This window comes from Phymastichus coffea, unplaced genomic scaffold, assembly GCF_024137745.1.
Source record: "Phymastichus coffea isolate CEN01 unplaced genomic scaffold, Cenicafe_Pcof_1.1 PCOF00027, whole genome shotgun sequence".
Lineage (NCBI taxonomy): Eukaryota > Metazoa > Arthropoda > Insecta > Hymenoptera > Eulophidae > Phymastichus > Phymastichus coffea.
Window position 1 is genome coordinate 4,021,609 of NW_026706838.1, and position 19,154 is coordinate 4,040,762.

General features: G+C 41.3%; 1 protein-coding gene across 1 annotated transcript in view; it reads right to left on the bottom strand.

Annotated features, from left to right (window-relative positions):
- Window positions 1–4,374: 4,374 nt before the first annotated feature.
- Window positions 4,375–19,154, bottom strand: part of LOC131675637 (ethanolamine-phosphate cytidylyltransferase-like) — a 41,871-nt gene continuing 27,091 nt past the window's right edge. The window contains exon 3 of the mRNA XM_058954675.1: window positions 4,375–4,617. Within this exon, the coding sequence (XP_058810658.1) occupies window positions 4,578–4,617 (40 nt within the window). The 3' untranslated portion in view covers window positions 4,375–4,577. The remainder of the gene's footprint in view (window positions 4,618–19,154) is intronic.

Below are 19,154 nucleotides of genomic sequence, written 5' to 3' on the forward strand. Positions count from 1 at the left end.
AGATTTTTTTCAACTTTTTAAACCTTAAAAAAAATACAAAGATAATACAAGAAAAGTATAGTCGTTGTTAGAAAAAAAAGCTTGCGAATGAACATTTTATTTGAAGAAGCTTACTTCCAACGAGTTGGCTGCGGTTTTATTTATTTCTATGAAATTTACAGGTTTTAACTCATTTTTTATACAAAAGTTTTATTACAAAGTAAAATTTTGTTGACCTTTCTTTGGTTATGATCTTTATTTTCCTATAGAAAAGCAGCTGATGAAACTTGCTCTACCCAGGGCTAGGTGAGTTAGCCTGCTTAGGGGTTGATAGGGATGGTGTATAAGGGATATAGTGATTTGTGGGGATCGGTTATATCAGGTTATAAATGGGTTAGCCTATCCGGGTTGAGAAGTTAACCTTCTTGTGAAAAAATAATTAATCAAACTCGCTCTACCCAGAGTTAGGTGGGTTAGCCTGGTTAGGGGTTATTAGGGGTGGTTTCTACCCCTTAACAGTGGATTCGGCCAAAATAAAAAAACACGGGTTCAATATTTTTTAGTGCTCTAACGATGTGCCAAGTTTGGTTAAAATCGGTGAGTGACACTTGGGTAGGGTTACTTGTGAGTAATTTCTGTTTGGCCCGATATTTATGAAGTATCAAAAATTTTCGTTTTCATTATAAATAATTATTGATTGCTATATTTAATTATCTAACAAACTATAAATCGTAGCACAATAAATGTACTTTATAATGGTATATGAAAGTTATCATTTTATACTATTTAAGTCATAATTAATTATAAAATTATGATTGGTCGCATAATTTTGCATGCAACTATAGCTGTATGACTTTTACCAACATTTTCATGCGAAACTTAGCTATTATATAATAATATTAAATTATTGTAATTTGTAATTTTGCTCAATATATAGATTCAAAGTGATGTAGAACCAGCTATATCAGATCTGCAAGGTCGAGTACAAAGAAATAATCAAACCATTCAACCACTAGTATTGGCTGTAGGTGAGAAAGCGAAGATAAACAATTACAGTGTAATAATTAATAAGCAACAATATACACAGAGCAATCGCTTAAGTGCGTTTGAAACTGCTTTACAAATTTACTTTACCTTCGACTGTTCTTATTCAGAAAATTCGTCTAACTTGTGGCTTTTTGTACAAAAATGTTTATTGGCCTTCATCTTCCTACAGATTTTAATAATTTATCCATTCAGATTTTATAAGGACTAATTCAAAGCGCCCTAAGAAAGTAAATTAATTAGTAAAATAAAGCAGTGCTATATATGCAATGATATTTTCGATGAAACATCACTATTATTTAAATATTAAAATCTTTCATAAGAATGCTTATAGTTTTAGATGTATTTCGATGAGTGTACTAGATGTTATACAAGTTTTTGATCTCTATTAGCTCATGTAAAAAGACAGCATAGCATAGAAAAAAATATTTCAAATTCATCTGTAGAATCAACTAAATAAATACAACAACAAAATGACACTTCGAATGTTTTTACAAATTGTACTGCAATATCCGATTGTACTATTGATTATTGTGATAATTATAATAGTTACGATAACTCTTATTTTGAAATCTTAGATAATAACAGTTCGATCCCTGTTGATATTAGTGAAATTCATGCGAGGGATATGGAGCACGTTAAAAGTAACTATTTAGAAAAAATAAGTATTTCGTACGTAGCAAACGTATATAAATACAGGGATATCAGTCAAAGTAGAGTTCAATCTATAATAAATGATACAGAAAACGTTTTCAAAAAGTTTTTAAGTAACATACAATCAGAAGTTATTAGTTTAAATTTAAACAATTCGATAAAAGAAAAAATTAATCTTATTATCAAGTCTTTTGATACTTTTTTAGATTCTTTCGACAGCGAATATAAATGTTTTAATCGGTTTAAACAACTTAAAATTTATGTTGATCCTAAAAGTATTGGCGGATATGTCGTTATTGGCGAGAGAAAAGAATATGAACGAAAAGTTCTTATTGAAACTGTTATATTCAATTTATTCCTATGAGAAAAGTTTTAAAATTTTTTTTTGAGTTACCTCATGTTTTTAATGAAACTATATCTTATATTAACTTTTTAAGATCAAATAATTTAACTACTTCAAACTTTGTTCAAGGAGAATACTGGAGAAACAAATGTACTAAATATGAAGATAAATGTGCGTTGCCAATAGTAATGTACTATGATGACTATGAAAATAATAATTTTTTTGGATCGCACAAAGGCTTAGCAAAAACTGGAGCGGTTTCTATAAACATACCATGTCTACCAGATAAATATTAATTCAAATTAGATAATATTTTTGTATTTTGTTTATTCAATTCACTAGACAGACAGCAATTTGGAAACAAAATAGTTTTTTTTTAATTTCTTAATTAAATAATTTTTATTAATTAAAAAATCATACCGCATAAAAAGTACTGAAGAGAAATTTCCACATGTCGAGGAATTAAATTATAATACAATAAAAACTAAGTAATTGGTTGACACCGAATTTATCTACTAAAAACGAGACAACACAAATATCAACGGAAGTTTTGCAAGTTAATAAAATCTTCTTTTTGCTATGATCTAGAATAAGTGATAGGCACTGCTACTATAAAAGGATTATTGCTATGAATACGAGATATTTGCACTATTGTCTTCTTTTCGTAAAAAATGTTTAAGATGCGAGAAAAGAAAAACTAGTGCCGATATAAAACAGAATTGCCTAGAGTACTGTTAAAGCATGCTGCATAACTCCACTAATAAGTGCAGTCTCGACTACTTCCTTTTGCGTATAACAGTTAATCTAGAAGAAGAGTAATAGAGATGGGAAAAAATACAGAAAACTTTAAATAAACTTTATTGATTTTAAACAATGATGAAAAATTGTATTCAAGTCAATAAATTTTGTCTAAAAGAAATTATGAAAGAATAAGTTTTTGATTAAAGTACTTGCCAATTTTAGCTACTTCAAATAGTGATAGATTATAAAAAAAAATACTGAAAATAAAGTATTAACTTGCTTATGTATCAAATATTGAATTGTACCATCAAACATGTATTATGTTCTGTCGTATATAACACCATTACAATTATATAAAAAATGTTAATATTTATATTATATCAAGTATTAAAAAAAATAATTTATATATGTGATGCCGCGAAAGTCAAAATTATCCAAATTGATAAATCACTGAGACATCAGATTCTCTAGAAATCGATTAATTTGTGTTATCCAGAGGAGCTATGTTTTATATTCATATATTCAAACTAAAGCAAATAGTAACAAAAAAACTATAATCGTATGATATCAAAACAGTAAATTCATAAATTCGAATGTGTCGCTTCAAACGGTGCTCATGTATAATATGAAATAATCTAGAATATATTATAGTATGAAATAGTCTAGACATTAAGGACACAAAACTAATAAGAATGGTATTATTAGAATGAGCAGTAATAGAATTAAATTCATTCTGAAGTGTGATTATTGAGGGCATGCGTTTTTGAGTTTTTATATCAATAACCCAATATTAAAATTGAAATATTAAGAGAGTCCAACCTTTGTAGAAGCAAATGAAGTCAAATCAACAACTCCATAAATCCTTCTTGTAAACGTTTCGTTGGATATATTCCCAGCCTCTTTAGTATTTTTTTATAAGTCAAATATTATCACAAAAACATCACATAGAATATATATAGACTGTTTGATATGTATGTCTCGTGTCGTAAAATTGAGTCGTCACATTTGATTGGTAGTTTTTTTATCAAATAATGTTTCTGTGATAACGATATTGTTACTATTATTATGACTTCAAGAACTAATAATATTCTGTGATAATATTTGCCTGATGAGAAAGTACCGATCAGGTTAAGAATATATATCCAGTGAAATGTTTATAAGAAAAATATATGGAGTTGTTGATTTGATAATTGATTTTATGGAGGGTTAGTTTTCAATTTTAGATTTTCAAGTTAGACCATAAATTGTGAGAGTAATAAAATATATATCAATATTGTATCAATAAAGCTTATAAAATTCATTGTCTATTATTACTTAAATTGTTGAATAATCAACCGTAAAGATAAGTCTACAGAATTGATCATACAATCAACAAAAGAGAGGTTATGTTATTTCACTCTAATGAATTTAGATATTGAAAGTTGATAAAACTATTTCGTTGCGCCGTTATATACCAATATTTCTTATTCAAATAAAGCACAGATAAATTGAACTTGATACTTTATAAATATAATTTAAATAAACTAAAAATCGATAAATGCTTCCGAAAAATATAATTAGCTAAAAGTTATTTAATTTAAATGAATGATTTTATATTATATGGTTGTGGAAAAATTACAAGTTATTGTGATTCATTTTATATCAATAATTACATATATCAATAAAAATATAAAATATAAAATAAGGAAAAAATGAATACGCTGTTCAAAAATTTTATTTACATTCAAAGTTATGAACGTATAGTTGTAGAATATGTAAATTCCTTTTTCCTTAATATTTTGAAATTTTACGAGAGTTCACCAAAAGCAACAAGCTCCTATTTATCCTTTTTTAAATTTCTCTTTTCGTATTCCAACCTGTAATTAATGATAAATATTTGAAATATTTGAAAATGTTAGGCATGTGAATAATGATTATAAAATATAAATGGTCAATAATAACATACGGTATTATAATTGGTATAAATTGATATTTTTCCAAACGAAAAATTCCAAAAATTATACAGAGATTTAAATAAATAAAGCTCTAAATGTGCCTAATCATCTGTAGAAAATTGTGATGATTTTTACAGTAATAGCTGAGAAAATTCGTACATATTGTATCGTGTGTGTGTATGTATATATGTGTGTGTGTGTGTGTGTGTGTGTGTGTGTGTGTGTGTGTGTGTGTGTGTGTGTGTGTGTGTGTGTCACACGATCCCAAGTTAATATTTGCAGAAATTTTTAAAGAAGTATAAGTATTGGAAACTCGCAATTCTCTTACTACTTTATATTGAACAGATTCCTACATACATTGATTTTGATAATTTTATAATTTATTTTAATACTGGAATGAATTAGTTCATATAATTCTTCAAAGACTACAACTGATATTTAGGATTTTCAAATGATTTCTAAAATATAAATATGTTTTGGTCTGACTTTGTTTTACTATAAAAAGGCATTAAATCGACATAGTTATTTGAAATATTTTTTAATTTTTTAATAATTAAGTTAGGAAAAATCAAAAAACAGATTTGGAAAGGGTTTTAAAACTGTCATATGCAAATATTTATATTTATAAAATCTTTACGTCACTTCGTTGTCAAGTTTTCACCGCGATAAGTCAATCGCTTAGTTATTTTATTATAGTGTACGAAATGAAAAAAAAAAAAAAGAAACATTTTTTTCGTAAAAATATTATAAATTATGTCCTTTAAACCATCAAAATAAACTTGTTAACAATCTTCTCAAGAGATCCATCGCCAACACCAGCCAACTAACGAATGCCCAAATAAATTACCATAATTATTTCAATCATACTGTAAAACAAATACAATATACTCACTAGAGTATACTGCTGTTTATTACATATATATATAATAGCTAATAACATCAACATTTGCCTATTATCTCAATACGTGAAACAGATTGAAAATAAACTTAGAGTAATCGTAAAAAAAAACAAAAAAAAATAGTTTTAAATTTTTAAGAGCATAGAGAAGATAAAGGTTTCAAAGTAGTATTAAAAAACATGCACCGTTCAGCAAACATCGAAGAATTAAAAACTATATAACGATCGATTTACTCTCATTATGTCTCACTCTCCTAATTATCATTACATTATATTATTATTATTATTATATACACAATTACAATTATTTTCTATATACACGAATGTACTTTTTTTCCTAGCAGCCAATAAAGTAAGTATGAGAAAGTAAGATAGAGCGTATAGGCCACCGAATTTTGATGATCGAGCGAGACAAGTTGGAGAGAGGAAGGAGATCCCTTCCGCGTGAGTTGTAGCTATTGAGCCGAACTGCGAACGTATACCCATCTTATCCGTACCACGTGCGTTTCTATTACTAAAAAGTTCGCGGACTCTTTCGTGCGTATTTCGCTAGGGTTGATTCCTGTAATCAAACCGGTTACTGGTGGCGTGCATCCAATGCCGCACACACTGTTGCTTGCACTCGAGGCCGCGAGCGATCGTCTGTGTCTTGCGCTGATCGGCGAGATCTTTCTACTTCAGTGCTGTGATCTTGTTATCATTGTAAGTTTATCTACGTGAGCGCGGGTAAATGAAATTATAAGTGACATATATTGTTGAAGATAAAAGCGTTTTGTGTTTATTTAATTCAAATAAAATTTAGTGGAAGAATTCAACGCTAAGTCGTGTAGACTCGACAAGACGAAAGACTCGCAGCTGGCAGCAGGCCAAGCTCTAGGCGTGTCACAAGTGTTTACCAGTAGCCTTCATGCCCTCAGCGGAGTAGCACATGCCCTCGGAAAATTGCGTAGGAAGGGGAAATCCCTCCCGCGAGGTCCGAGGAAAAGGGACGCAGAGGATGCGAGCAATAAATACTAATGGTTATTGGGCAAGTGTAAGTTTCCTCAAACAATCAGATTAGCGATCGAGCTAATATAAAGGTAAAATAACAAAATAAAGGAAAAATAAAAAAGTAATCTGTGCGAATTGCAAAGGAAATCACCCGGCTAGCTATAAAGGATATCCAATACGTAAACTTACAGCAAATATTATTTTTTAGACTAGAAGACAAAATATTCAATCAAAACAATACATAATTTCAGCAAAATTTTAATACTGATATCAACAGAGTCAGACCAAATACTACATACGCCCCGGTAATTTCGAAACAAAATTATCCAAGTGAGATAGAAATATCAAAACAAACAACTGTTGAGTTAGATCAAAGTACTCGTAACATATTAGTGACGAAAACACCAACAAATTCAAAAACATGATGGAAAAATTAATGCAAAGAATGGATACAATATTCAATTTATTGACCGTACTAGTCAATAAGATGGTATAATGAACAAACTCAAAAATGCTATCTGGAAATTAAATAGTCTTATACAGATGTATCTCGAATTAAGTATATTATTAACTTGTAACGGTCCTTTCTATGAGCTCTTAGACTGTTTTCTTATTTTCACTGTATTATGGCAGCCTGCTAAACTCATAAATCTACACCTATTTATTAGTATATTAAACGGTGCCACCTCACGTACTATATTACTGTATTAGAGCAAGAATCAAATATAATGACCATTTAAGGAGTGTGACGTCACTCTACTTTATGCCAATTTTTATTGTTCAATTAAAATGCGTCATTAAGAGTAATTTCAATGAACCATATGACGGGGCCCTGGCTAGAATAGCCGACCCTGTCTGGCTCGCTCTCTCTCTCGCAGCTCGCTCCTTTGCTGATGCCCTGACGAGCGTGGTGGAAATTACAAACCGATACCGATGCTCACACTGCTTCATTTCAGAGCCAATACTTGAGCAGGACATCGTCATTAGGAGCCAATTGGGAGCTAGAGCGGCTGCAGCAAGAAAAATAGAGACAGATTGACGCGTCACGAGTAGAGAGTAAGCGAGCACGAGCGCCCGCGGCGATCCACTCGTGAGAGCGAAACCGCCGGCGTTGCTCCAGCCGACCCGCGAACGGTTGGGGAGAGAATTCGAGCCGAGATCTTGAGTCATAAGGATCGATTGTGACGGCCGAGCGTGCGCACGCAAGAAAACCGAATAGTTGAGGAGAGACAAAGGAGCGAAACGACGCCGAGCAGAGTACAGCTCGGAGAGAATTTCCATCGATGCTCGAGTCATCGTGGAATCCAATTAGACCTGCTGCAAGTCTGTCTGCAGCTCCAGCAGCATTTCCTGCCTGCAGCTTCAGCAGTATTTTCTGCCTGCAGCATTAGCAGCATTTCCTGCCAGCAGCACCAGCAGCGTTTCTTGGCAGCAGCCTTCACCAGGTCAGGTTGTCTCTCTCTCTTTCTCTCTCTTTATTTGCAAGTGCGCGACGCATCGGCGAAGTGCTCGCGATCATCCGGAAGCACGGCGAAATCGGTGAACAAGGCGAGGTCCTCCTTTGTAGTCCTCTCAACTATCGTAACGTGCCCCCGTGTGATTGTCCGCACGAGCGAAGGCACGCAGCCGTAAAGGTCGACGCGTAAACCCGCGTCGTCGCTCTTGATTGTTAAACGTTGAAGAATAAACATTGTTAACAAATATCGGGAGTGATCATAGTGTGCGCCCGTCATCCCCTTCCTCTCAATTCAAAGCCTAAAACGCCAATTTAGTGACGAGGCCCATCGTCACCGTTCAGAGGAGCGAAAGAGCCTCCCTTACCTTTCCCTTTTAAATAATTTGTGACACGACGTTTGGGCAAGGGCCCTTGCATAGCACGTGGGAATTATTAAAATGTATATTTCCCTAAAACGCGTTGGTAAATTTAATTAATAGTGTTACACGGCATCCCTTGTGGGGAAAGCTGAAAAATTGGTAATTTTTAGGCTGAGAGGAACGGTGTGTGGATTGAAACGCACTTGTTGAATTTCGAAGTCAAGGAATTTGAGAGGACAAAGGCTGGGTAGAAAGCGCGCGTTCGAAGCCGCGCAAAGGTCGAACAGCGTGAGTTAGCGCTTGTTGTTGTGAGTCGCGAGCGGTCGAATCGCGCTGGTTGGTAACCCGAGCGGTTTGTTTACATTCACGCAGGCTAGCTGTGCCTTCGAAACAAGGCAAGCTAAGAGCCGCGCGGGCCGTCGAAATACCGAGTTTCAATATGAACAATTGTTATCTTTTATTTAATTTGATAGCAAACATCACCGCTTACTGTCGTCGCTGCGCTTGTGCCTGAACGGGTGTGCTTTCAGACTAGTGTTCCGAAGGTCACCGATTGTCGTTAATTGTTTTGGTTGTGAGGCACAAAGCCTAGTCGAGTAGTGTTGTTGCTAAGCGGATTACCGCTGAACAGTTGACACGTCTTTGCCCTAGAGCCCGGCTAATGTGCATGTTATGAGATTTGACTTTGTTGTGTAGTATTTGTTGCGAGAAAGAGGGAACTGTAGGATGCGAGGGTAAACACTTGGCGTAAGTCCGCCGAGGGTACCTAGTGCGAGAAGGAATTGCGTTAATCCTCAATCTTCTCGAATAGTTTTACACAGCCCGACCAGAGGTGTGTAACGTCGCACCTGAGTAATTGTAGAAAACGTTTGTTGTGTAGAGTCAGTGTATCGGTACCGAAAGGTTTTGTCGCGTGATTGCAGGTGTAGGTCACGGATCTTGCCGGTGACTCGTGTCAAGGATGGATCATTTGCCGAGAGATTTCGTAGAACAGTGACGTCACGATACCGCTCCCGGGACCGATAAATCCCGTGATGCACGAGATCTTGAGGAATCGAGGCGTACGAGCGCTGAAGTGGCACATCACCACGACCCCACCGGCTAAGCTTATGGCTATGTTACAGAGGAGCCAGTTATGCATGAATGGCACGTATGAGGACCTGCAGGATCACATGTTGCGTTATATGATCGCGCGCGAAAAACCTGAGTTGAATCTGCCGTTAGCTCCTGGAGAATTCGCGTTGGGCTTCGTTCCAGAACCGCCCGATAGTATTCTCCATGAGAAATTGCGGGAAATGACGATGACCGGAATGGTGGATAGCGAGGGGGCAGAAGATAGGCGAACGGTAAGCCCGGTCGAGCCCGTAGTGAGCTGTGGCCGATCGCGCGCGGTGTTGCGACGTGTAAAACCGCGTCGCGCAGCGGACGTAAGCCGAGGGAGAGTCCTTGAATGACTACATCAATGAGTTCCAGTGTATAGTTAGGCGTTTTGATCGCCCCCCGTCGAAAAGAGGCAGGTGAGCATCTGCAAGGAAGACCTGGACCCGACATTCGCGAGAGTCCTGTATCGGAAGTCTTTTTCGTCTATCAGGGAATTAAAACGGGAAGGCTGCAAGTATGAGCAGCAATGCGACCGACCGAGAGAAGCGCTGGCGGCCACCGCCGGCCCCTGATTGCATACTTGTGTGCAGCTTATAAGGGCGCCTCGAGATCTGGGAAGAGATCTGCTAATGCAGCAGCGGTAGAGGCGGAGAAGAAAGCCAAAATCGCCCCGGTTGAGCGATCAGAGAATGCTCGGTCGCATGCGTGAGAGAAACGGAGGAAAAATGCCTCCACGGGCGGAGAGGTCGCGGTGAACGTCTCGCGGCCGTGGCAGGGAAATACGGTTGAGCGGCGAGGCGATGGCACCGGAGGTTTGAGTGCGGGAGACGCCGCACCTTCGGCTGCCCAGGCGAATGATTCGGGACAGGCGAGATAGCAGGGTGCGATGCCGCCGAGTTTGGTTCCGTAGCATAGAGGGGAGCGGCATCGGAATAGTGGCGGGCTTGCAGGTAGTCGCCCGTTTAGTGGAATTTGTTTTACGTGCGAGGTGAGTAGACATACAAGCGCGTAGTGTCCAGGCCGGGGCACTGGAGGAAGTCGCGGAGGCGGCGAGAACGCGCCGCGATGTTTCAAGTGTAAACAGCTGGGGCATTATGCTAACGCGTGTCCAGGGGCCTCGGTATCGTGTCAGGTTTGTGATACGCCGGGTTTTGTATTTAAGGATTGTCGTACGTGTGCCGGTAATTTGAAAGCACAGGGAAACCCGCAAGCGGGGCCCAGTATTTGTTCACCGATCTCTGCGTAAATTGGCTCGAGCGAGCATGGCTGGCGTTAAAGACAATCGGCGCGCAGAGAGCATGCTTTGGCGAGCGTAATTGAGAGAGGGTTGCTCGAGATAGGCAAGGCGGCGTTTGCATTCGACGGCAACACGCCGGGCACAGGCGATAGGGCAACGAGTGAAAAGAAATGGAGGTCGGATCGTGTACGCATAGTCGAAGACGCGTGTAGTGAGCAGACCGGCTTGAGAGCGGTCTTCTGGGAAAGTCTGTCGAATAGATACGAGCGGTTGAGAGTAGATAATTCCGACAGTTAAGAGTTTTTTGAATTGGTAGGAGTGACTAATAAGTCGCGAGATTGCCGTTTGTCCGCGCTAACACGAGCGTTCGAGGGGCAGAGGTCAGACAGAGGCAATGCGTTGAGTGAGGTCCCGCGTCCAGTCAGGGGACATGGCACAGGACGAATCGCGAGGCTTAACGGGATCGGAGAAGGTCATGGTAGGAGAGCCTGAACGAACGGGGAAAAAGAGTAGGTTTTGGGGAACCGCGATGCTCCGGTCGCGGCGAGTTAGGCCGTGCCGTTGAAGGCGAAAACCCAAGCAGGACCAGCGAAGCGCTGAACAGGGGCCAAGTCGAGCAAACCGCGAACACGCCGACCTTACGCACCTTGAGCTCTCCAGCGGGTTTTGAGGTAAGGAAGCGGCGCGATGAACGAGTTGAGCCAGCAGCGATGGGGCCGCTGCGACGCTCCCTGAGACCGCCGGCTCTGGTCGATTTAACAACGAATGGGTCGTCGAAGGACAGTAGGGTCGTTGCCGAAGACGTGAGTGTACTGAAAAAGGTGGTGGAAGTACCTTTTGTTTTAGTGTAGGGGAAGGCCGAGGCAAGCTCGGGAAGCTCTACTACAGGGCAAACGAGTCGTAAGGATGTAGCACATATAGCGGTAGTCGAGAACAGGTTTTTCGTCACGATTAATATCAACGGTACGAATTACGCGGCTCTGCTTGATTCGGGTGCGCAAGTGACCGTCGTAGGCCCGGGGTTCAAGTCGCGACTGAAAACTCCGACTATAGTAGTAAAGGGAGTCTCGGGCGAAGAACCAGGTGCGCTCGGAGATCTGAAGTTGCACCTGGAGATCGGCGGAAACTGTGGAGCCTTGACTGTATGCGCGGTGGCGAGGTGCGCACACGGTCTGATACTCGGTATTGACTTTTGGAACGAGTGGATGGAAGAATTTAGTATCGAGAGACGCGAATGGAGGCCGAAAGGCTCAAGAATGTGGATCCCGTTTGGAAGTAACGAGAATAGGTCGGTATACATATTTGCGGAATGTGCGGGATTGACTAAATATCGTGAAACGTAGCGAGAGCAGGTGTTGGCACTCTGCACCGTATTGTGCTGAAACTCGACACCGCGCCGGCCTTGACGAACTTGATTAAGCATATCATAGACGTCGATGACGCGCGGCCTATTAAAATACCTCTGAGACGAATGCCACCTCCGATCTTGAGCTTTGCGCAGGAGGAAACGATGTGAATGTGGCGCGCGGGAATTATAAGACCGTCGGATAGTCAGTGGAGTAGCGCGCCGGTGATCGTCAAGAAGGCAGACGGAATGTATCGATTTTGCCTGGACTTCCGTCCGGTGAATAAAGTAACTAAAATCAATGCATACCCAATGCCTAATCTCGATTCGATTTTAGACCGGCTGCGCAGCGCGGTTTTTCTCTCAAAAATTAACTTACGGTCAGCATTTTGGCAGATCCCGTTAGAGGAAAATAGCAAACAGTATACTGTGTTTGCGGTACCGGCATCAGGACTGTGGGAATTCGAGAGAATGCCGTTCGGTCTTGTGAATGCCCCCGTAACGTTTATGCGATTTATGGACGCTTTGTTTGGCCCGGAGTACTCGCCGAACGTATTCTGGTATATGGACGATTTATTGGTAGTGAGTGCGAGTTTCGAGGACCATAAGTTAGCGGAGGTAGGCCTAGAGATAAACTAAGAAAAGTCGGACTTCTTTTGCACAAAAGTTACATATCTCGGCTACCGACTATACTGCGAAGGCCTACACCCCAACCCGGAAAGGATTCAGCCGATCCTGGATTACCCGGCGCCAAGGAACATAGAGTAATTGCGACGATTTTTGGGTATTGTCGGGTAGTATGCGCGATTCATCGAAAAGGAAAGCGATATCAAAGTACTACTCACGAAATTAATCAAGAAGAATCAACCGTGGGTGTCGGGCGACGAGCAGCAGGAGGCGTTCGAGCGGTTAAAAGGAGCGCTCATGAAGGCTCCTGTGCTCGCATGGCCAGATTTTGAACGAACGTTTTATCTGCGCTGCGACGGTTCTTCGTACAAGGTAGGGGCGTGCTTGGTGCAGACATTTGAGGATGGTGAGCACCCGATTTGTTATGCGAATCGCATGCTGAACTCACAAGAGCGTCGGTATACGGTTAGCAATATCAAATTTCTAGCGGTTCGCTTTCCAATCAAGAAGTTTAGGCCGTATATCGAGAGGTTTCATTTCGTGGTGGTGACGGACCACAGCGCGTTGACTAGGTTGTTGAATAAGTGAGACCTCGTGGAGCGACTCGAGCGATGGGTGCTGGAGTTCCAACAGCTTAATTGCAAGATCGTGAACAGGAAAGGTGCTTTGCACCGCGTCCCAGATGCACTCTCCTGTGAATTCGAAGACGCGGCAGAGGTCTGCGAGTTCTCAGCTATAGAGAATTCTTGGTACCTGCAAAGGCGCCAGGAGGTTCTCGAGCGGCCTGAGAAGTGCAGAAATTGGAAAGTGGAGGATAATTTACTGTACAGGTACATGACAAATCATCTGCTCGACCCAGTTATCAATCGCAAAGAGTGTTGGTGACTCGTAGTTCCGCTCGAGTATAGAGAAAGGATGTTGCGAGATGCGCACTGTGCGCCGTCCTTAGGGAATTTTGGACAGGAAAAAATTTATGATCACGTAGCTCGCGAGTACTACTAGCGAGGCGTCTGATATGACGTGAAGAGCTTTGTTGACCAGTGCCAAGAGTGTCAGCGGTACAAGGTCGAACAACGAGCGCCTCACGGGTTGATGGAAAGCGCTTGATTGGTGGTCGCGACGGACGTGGTGGAGTTGCCGAGAAGTAAGAATCGTTACCGGTAAATTGTAGTTTCTCAGGATTTGTTCACGAAATGGGTAGAGCTTAAACCGTTGAGTTCAGTGGACGGAAAGTCGCTTGCACGCGTATTTGAGGAATTAATATTGCTGCGATGGGAAACACCGAATTACCTCGTTAGTGATAACGCGAAGGCGTATCAGAGTAAAGTTTTTCAGGATACCTTACGCGAGTATGGCGAGGAGCACGTGTTCTGTTCCCCCTATCACCAGCAGAGTGATCCGGTGGAGCGAGTGAACAGAGTCCTGAAGACTATGATCGCTATTTTTGTCGATAACCATCACAGAGGTTGGGATAGATATTTTCATGAGCTTAGGCCCGCGATAAATATCGCGACTCAGTCCTCTACGAAAGTTTCCCTGGCATTTCTGAACTTTGGACGTAATCCGCGGCTCGCGAAAAGCCTAAGACGTGAGGTAGAGAAGAAAGTACCCGTGATCAGAATGAGTCCTGAAATTTGGCAAGATATCTTACAGCGGTTAAACGCGCTACGCGATTTAGTGAGTAAGCATATTGAGAGCGCTCAAGAACGACAGAAGTATGCGTACAATAGGAAGCTATCGTACCGATATGCTACGTTTAGCGAAGGGGATTTGGTTTGGCGTAAGCTCCATCCGTTGTTGAATGCGGCGCTGGGGCGAAACGCCAGTCTACAGCCTGAATTTGGAGGTCCGTATAAGATAGTCAAAAAGATTTCGGACGTTTTATATGAGTTGGAAGTAAAAGATAAGCGACAGGTCCCGATGGCGCACGTTAAAGACTTAAAAAGATACGTTCCGTCGCGAGTCGTGGGCCAGATCCAGTGATTATAGTGTCGTTTAGAGTGAGATGTCGAGTCGTGTTATGTATTAATGCATGTTTTATTGGTTTCTGCTCTTTCTTTGATGTGTATGTAGTGTGATTGTTAGTAACGGTGTTGGTTTTCTTTTACAGATGGAACAGCGAACGGGAGAGTCGATGTCCCCGACACCCGAGGTCGCAAGTCCTATCGGTTTGGCCTCGGACGGTCAGGTGGATACGCTCGAGCTCGGAATGGTGGTGAGCGGGGCTGAGTCCGAGAATTCGCTCCCTCCGAACTTGGGGGATTGTCCCAGTGAGGCATCCTTCGAGAGTAGTGCCGTGGAAGGTGCTCCTCGAGGAAGGCTCCGGGAGAGGGAGACTGAATAGTTAGAAACCCCATTTTCGCCTGTATTGACCACCATGGCAGATGAGCTTTCTGCGCTCCGCTTTGCGCGCGTTGAGCCGAAGCTCTTGACCCCCGGTGGAGTCCGAAATACAAAAGAGAATATAATTATGGAAGCGGACAGCGTAGTAATGGAGTACGAGCTGGAGGAACTTCTACTGCGAAGTCCAGTAGCTCTCTCCGCTAAGGCTGTCCCTCAGATGGAAAATCTTGAGGATGTTCCCGTGAAAGAGGCAACTGACTGAAGAACGGCGAAGATCTTGGTGGGAGGATTCACTAATGGGCTCCTAGAAGTTATCGAAGAGGAAGAGGACGCGCAAAGACCTGCGGAGGTGGCAAAAGTTTTGGTCCCCGTGAAGCCTGCGGAACATGTTCCTGGCCCGTTGGAGTGGAAACCCTTCCATCTCTAAGACTTAGATCCGTGATTTTCTTTCCGGTGGCCACCTTCAGTGTCAAATGTCCCACCAGCAGAATATTTAGAGGATAAACAGCGACGAATAGCAGAAGCTCAGAGAGGTACGGGCCGAAGGAGACGACGCCGCAGAGATCTAGATTTTTCTTTTGAAAATCTATTCTCTCCGCTGAATGAGGGACAGACGACTGAAGAAAGAAGAACGGCAGCAAGAGAGAGAATGATGGCGGACGCTTCTTCGATTCCCGGCTTAGAGCAGGAAACGTGGTCCATCGTACCCTAGCTCGGCCGGAAGAGTAGAAAGGACGGACAGCCGATCAAGTTCCGTGGCTATCTCATTTGAAGCTGTAAATGAAGCCAGTACTAGTTTCAGCTCTAAATCAGAAGTGCGCGAGCAAGAGAATTCTGATAGCACTCTGACGAGTTCATCGGCCTCGGAAGGAGAAATTTCATTTAGCATTAGTCATTTTAGCCCTTAGTCCAAGAGTTAAACGTAAAAACCGGCCATCAAAAGCTAGCCGACTGCGGTGGCACGTAACAATCGGCCGTAGTCGTCAGTTGCCAGAAGAACAGCAGAGTATAGCTGGAGGAAGACGTCCGGGAAGGCCTGCACAGGCGATCGCAGATGAAAGGTCTGGTCGAAACGAGGAGGTGACCGAGCGCAGGACGGACGAGGAGCGGGCTGCCACGCGCAGCACTGGATTACAGCTTCCGCTGCGTGGAGGACACTAGATACGTACCATTGATGGAGCGATGCCAACCCTGGAAATCTTTCCATATCACACCCAGCTCGAATGGGACCAGCCACGCACGATCGCTCCGCCCCAGGAACCTGTCCGATGTTCGAATGAACCTGCTTCGGTATCAGCGCCGGCAAAAATCCCGGAGCGTGAAAGATCTATAGAGGAAACTCCGGCGAGAGATCGAGAGTAGGCGGTGTTCACCTGTGTGTGCCGGACGAGCGGGATATCGCGGGCTTCCCTATTCTAACTTTCTTCGACTCGTGCTGTTGCACCGCAGAGGCCGCAGCCGTGGATGGCTGTTAAGCACCTTTTTGCATGGTTTGGCCCCGGTACCGTTCGACGTAGATCGGAATGTTGTGCCGTATCTCTGTTTTAATTGCAGAGCCGGTTTCCATCCGCGGTCGCGGTGTCCAGAAGTGGGCAACCCCCGAATATTCTACCGCAATTGTGGGTGCTATGATGTGTCCAAGAGCAATTGTGAGCGGTGTGCGATTGCATATCGAGCATATATTATGACTCGAGTGCAGACGGCTCGTAGCTCGGGCATTCCGCCCGTACATTTGCGTGGTGTGCTCGACGCTCTCCAACCTCGAGCGATCTTAGAGTCCCTAGCGAACACAGAACCAGCGCCCTTGACTGAAGAGATGGCCGGAACCGATGCAGCGCCTGAAAGGCGAAAGAAGGTGCGTCGGGGAGGGAGGAAGAAGCGGGCTCGGATAGAAGCTGCTCGGGCGTTAGTCGCTCGGCGTGAAGAAGAGGTTGGAAGCGATCCTCTTGTCTCGGGAAGAGCATCGGGCCTAACTAGCCTCTAGCTTTAACCGCAGGGATGAGGACGTGGCTCGCCGTCGTACCCCTCCCGTGTTGGAGTCACAGGAGATTGTTGTCGATCCGCCCTCCGCCGAGTTGGTCCCGAGCTCTGGCAACCCGGAAGCAGGGCCCTCCCAGGATCAGGTGTAGTTTGACGTTTGTGAGTAAAGTGTTGTTTGCTAGACTTTTGTTTCATTTTATTGTTTTGATTATTTTCTTGTTTATATGCATGTGAGGGTTGAATGAGGGCCGAAGTACGCGTGGCTTCGACGCGTACTGGCGAGGTGGAGAACCGTTTCTTTCCTATTTATCATTTCCTTTTTACAGGCGAACGTTCGCTTTGGGCACTCACGAAGAAGAACGAGATGATCGTCAGTCGATCGTCAGGGAGAGATCGATGACTTGGGGGAACTGTGACGGGGCCCTGGTTAGAATAGCCGGCCCTGCCTGGCTTGCTCTCTCTCTCTCTCGCAGCTCGCTCCTTCGCTGTTGTCTAGTCCAGCGTAGTGGAAATTACGAACCGATACCGATGCTCGCATCGCTTTATTACAGAGCCAATACCTGAGCAGGGCATCGTCATTGGGAGCTAATTGAGAGCGAGAGCGGCTGCGGCAAGAAAAAGATATGTATATGTGTGTGTGTGTATGTAACTGTATATTGACATGTATATCAGGATAAAAACTGATAAATGCAAAAAAACTTTGAGAACTGAGACTAATAGAAGCAATGAATTATTCAGTATGAAATGTTACCTCGAGATTAAAAAGTCGAACTATATTTATTCCACCCATCAGATAATCCTGTGGATTATATCAAATGAGGAAAAAATTGACATATTTGCAAATTACTTATACACAGTATTCAAACCTCATTAAAGAAAAAACATGTAACTAGAAAGAGTTACCTTGCTGAAAGACTTTTGTGTCCATGGCAGTAGATCAAGTGAAGCAGTTAAAATAAAGGAAGTATTACAATTAATTAAAAATATAAATAAAATAAAGCATCTGGTTTGATAAAATTACAGGAATAACGATCAAAAAGTTACCTACAATAGCAATAAGATATTTAACAATTTAATCCATGTTTTCGTCTATTCTATTTTTTCATTGAATAGAAAGTGGTACAGATTATACTGATCTCTAAACTCGGTAAATTATAGTCTCAGAAATACAACGTTTTTTAGTTTTATGTCAAATTTAAATCTGATAAAAACGTTAGATATATTTTCTCATACTTTATACATAGAATCATTTGCCGCAAAGAGTTTTGAAAAATATTATCTTTTTGAGTGATTCATTTAAATAAGAATTTTGTAATCAATCGAAAATGGCAAAAGAAAAAACATTTGTAGTTTTTCCTCTAGTATATTATCAGCCATTGATTTTGTTCAGGTTATGGCGTATACACATGCGATTATTTATTGCCATTTTACACTAGGAAATTGAAGTCTGACCTTTTTCATCCAGTTTTGGCATAGACCTTAAAGGGTACGTAGAAAATATCATTTTTTCAATGTTATTTTAACTGTTATTCAGAAGTAGTAACATGGACATAATAAATTCTGTTTCCATTGGGATATTTTTTGCCGTCAGTCCCCTTGCCTCTTATATTTAGGGTGCTTGATTCACGTAAATTTCCTTATTTATTTACAACAGATATTCAAAATTACCTTCATTTGATTTTGAAATTTCATTTGAAGAAATAAATGTAAACGTGTTTGAAAGTGCTGAACTGTTATTAGCAAAAAGTTTCTGTGAAAATTGCTGCGGAAACTTAATTAACACGAATCTTTCATGTTCGCTAAAGTTATTAGGCGTTTCTTGAAAATAGAACTTTTTATGAAGTCCCGTAAAGAAAAATCTGGAGATGCCATGTCTGGCGACCTAGAAAGTCAGTTAATAGGACCTCTCATTCTGATCTATATCGTATTATAATTTTCACCTAAAATTTTCATATTACCCGTGCTAAGTGTGACCGTACTGCATTATTTTAGAGTGACATTTTTCATCTTGTCATTGAATTTAGATTTTAATACATAAAATACTGTCTTGATTCCCTTATAGTTTAGTCATACACTAATTGAGGAATAATACGAATAATATTTTGGTAGCTTGGGAAGAACTA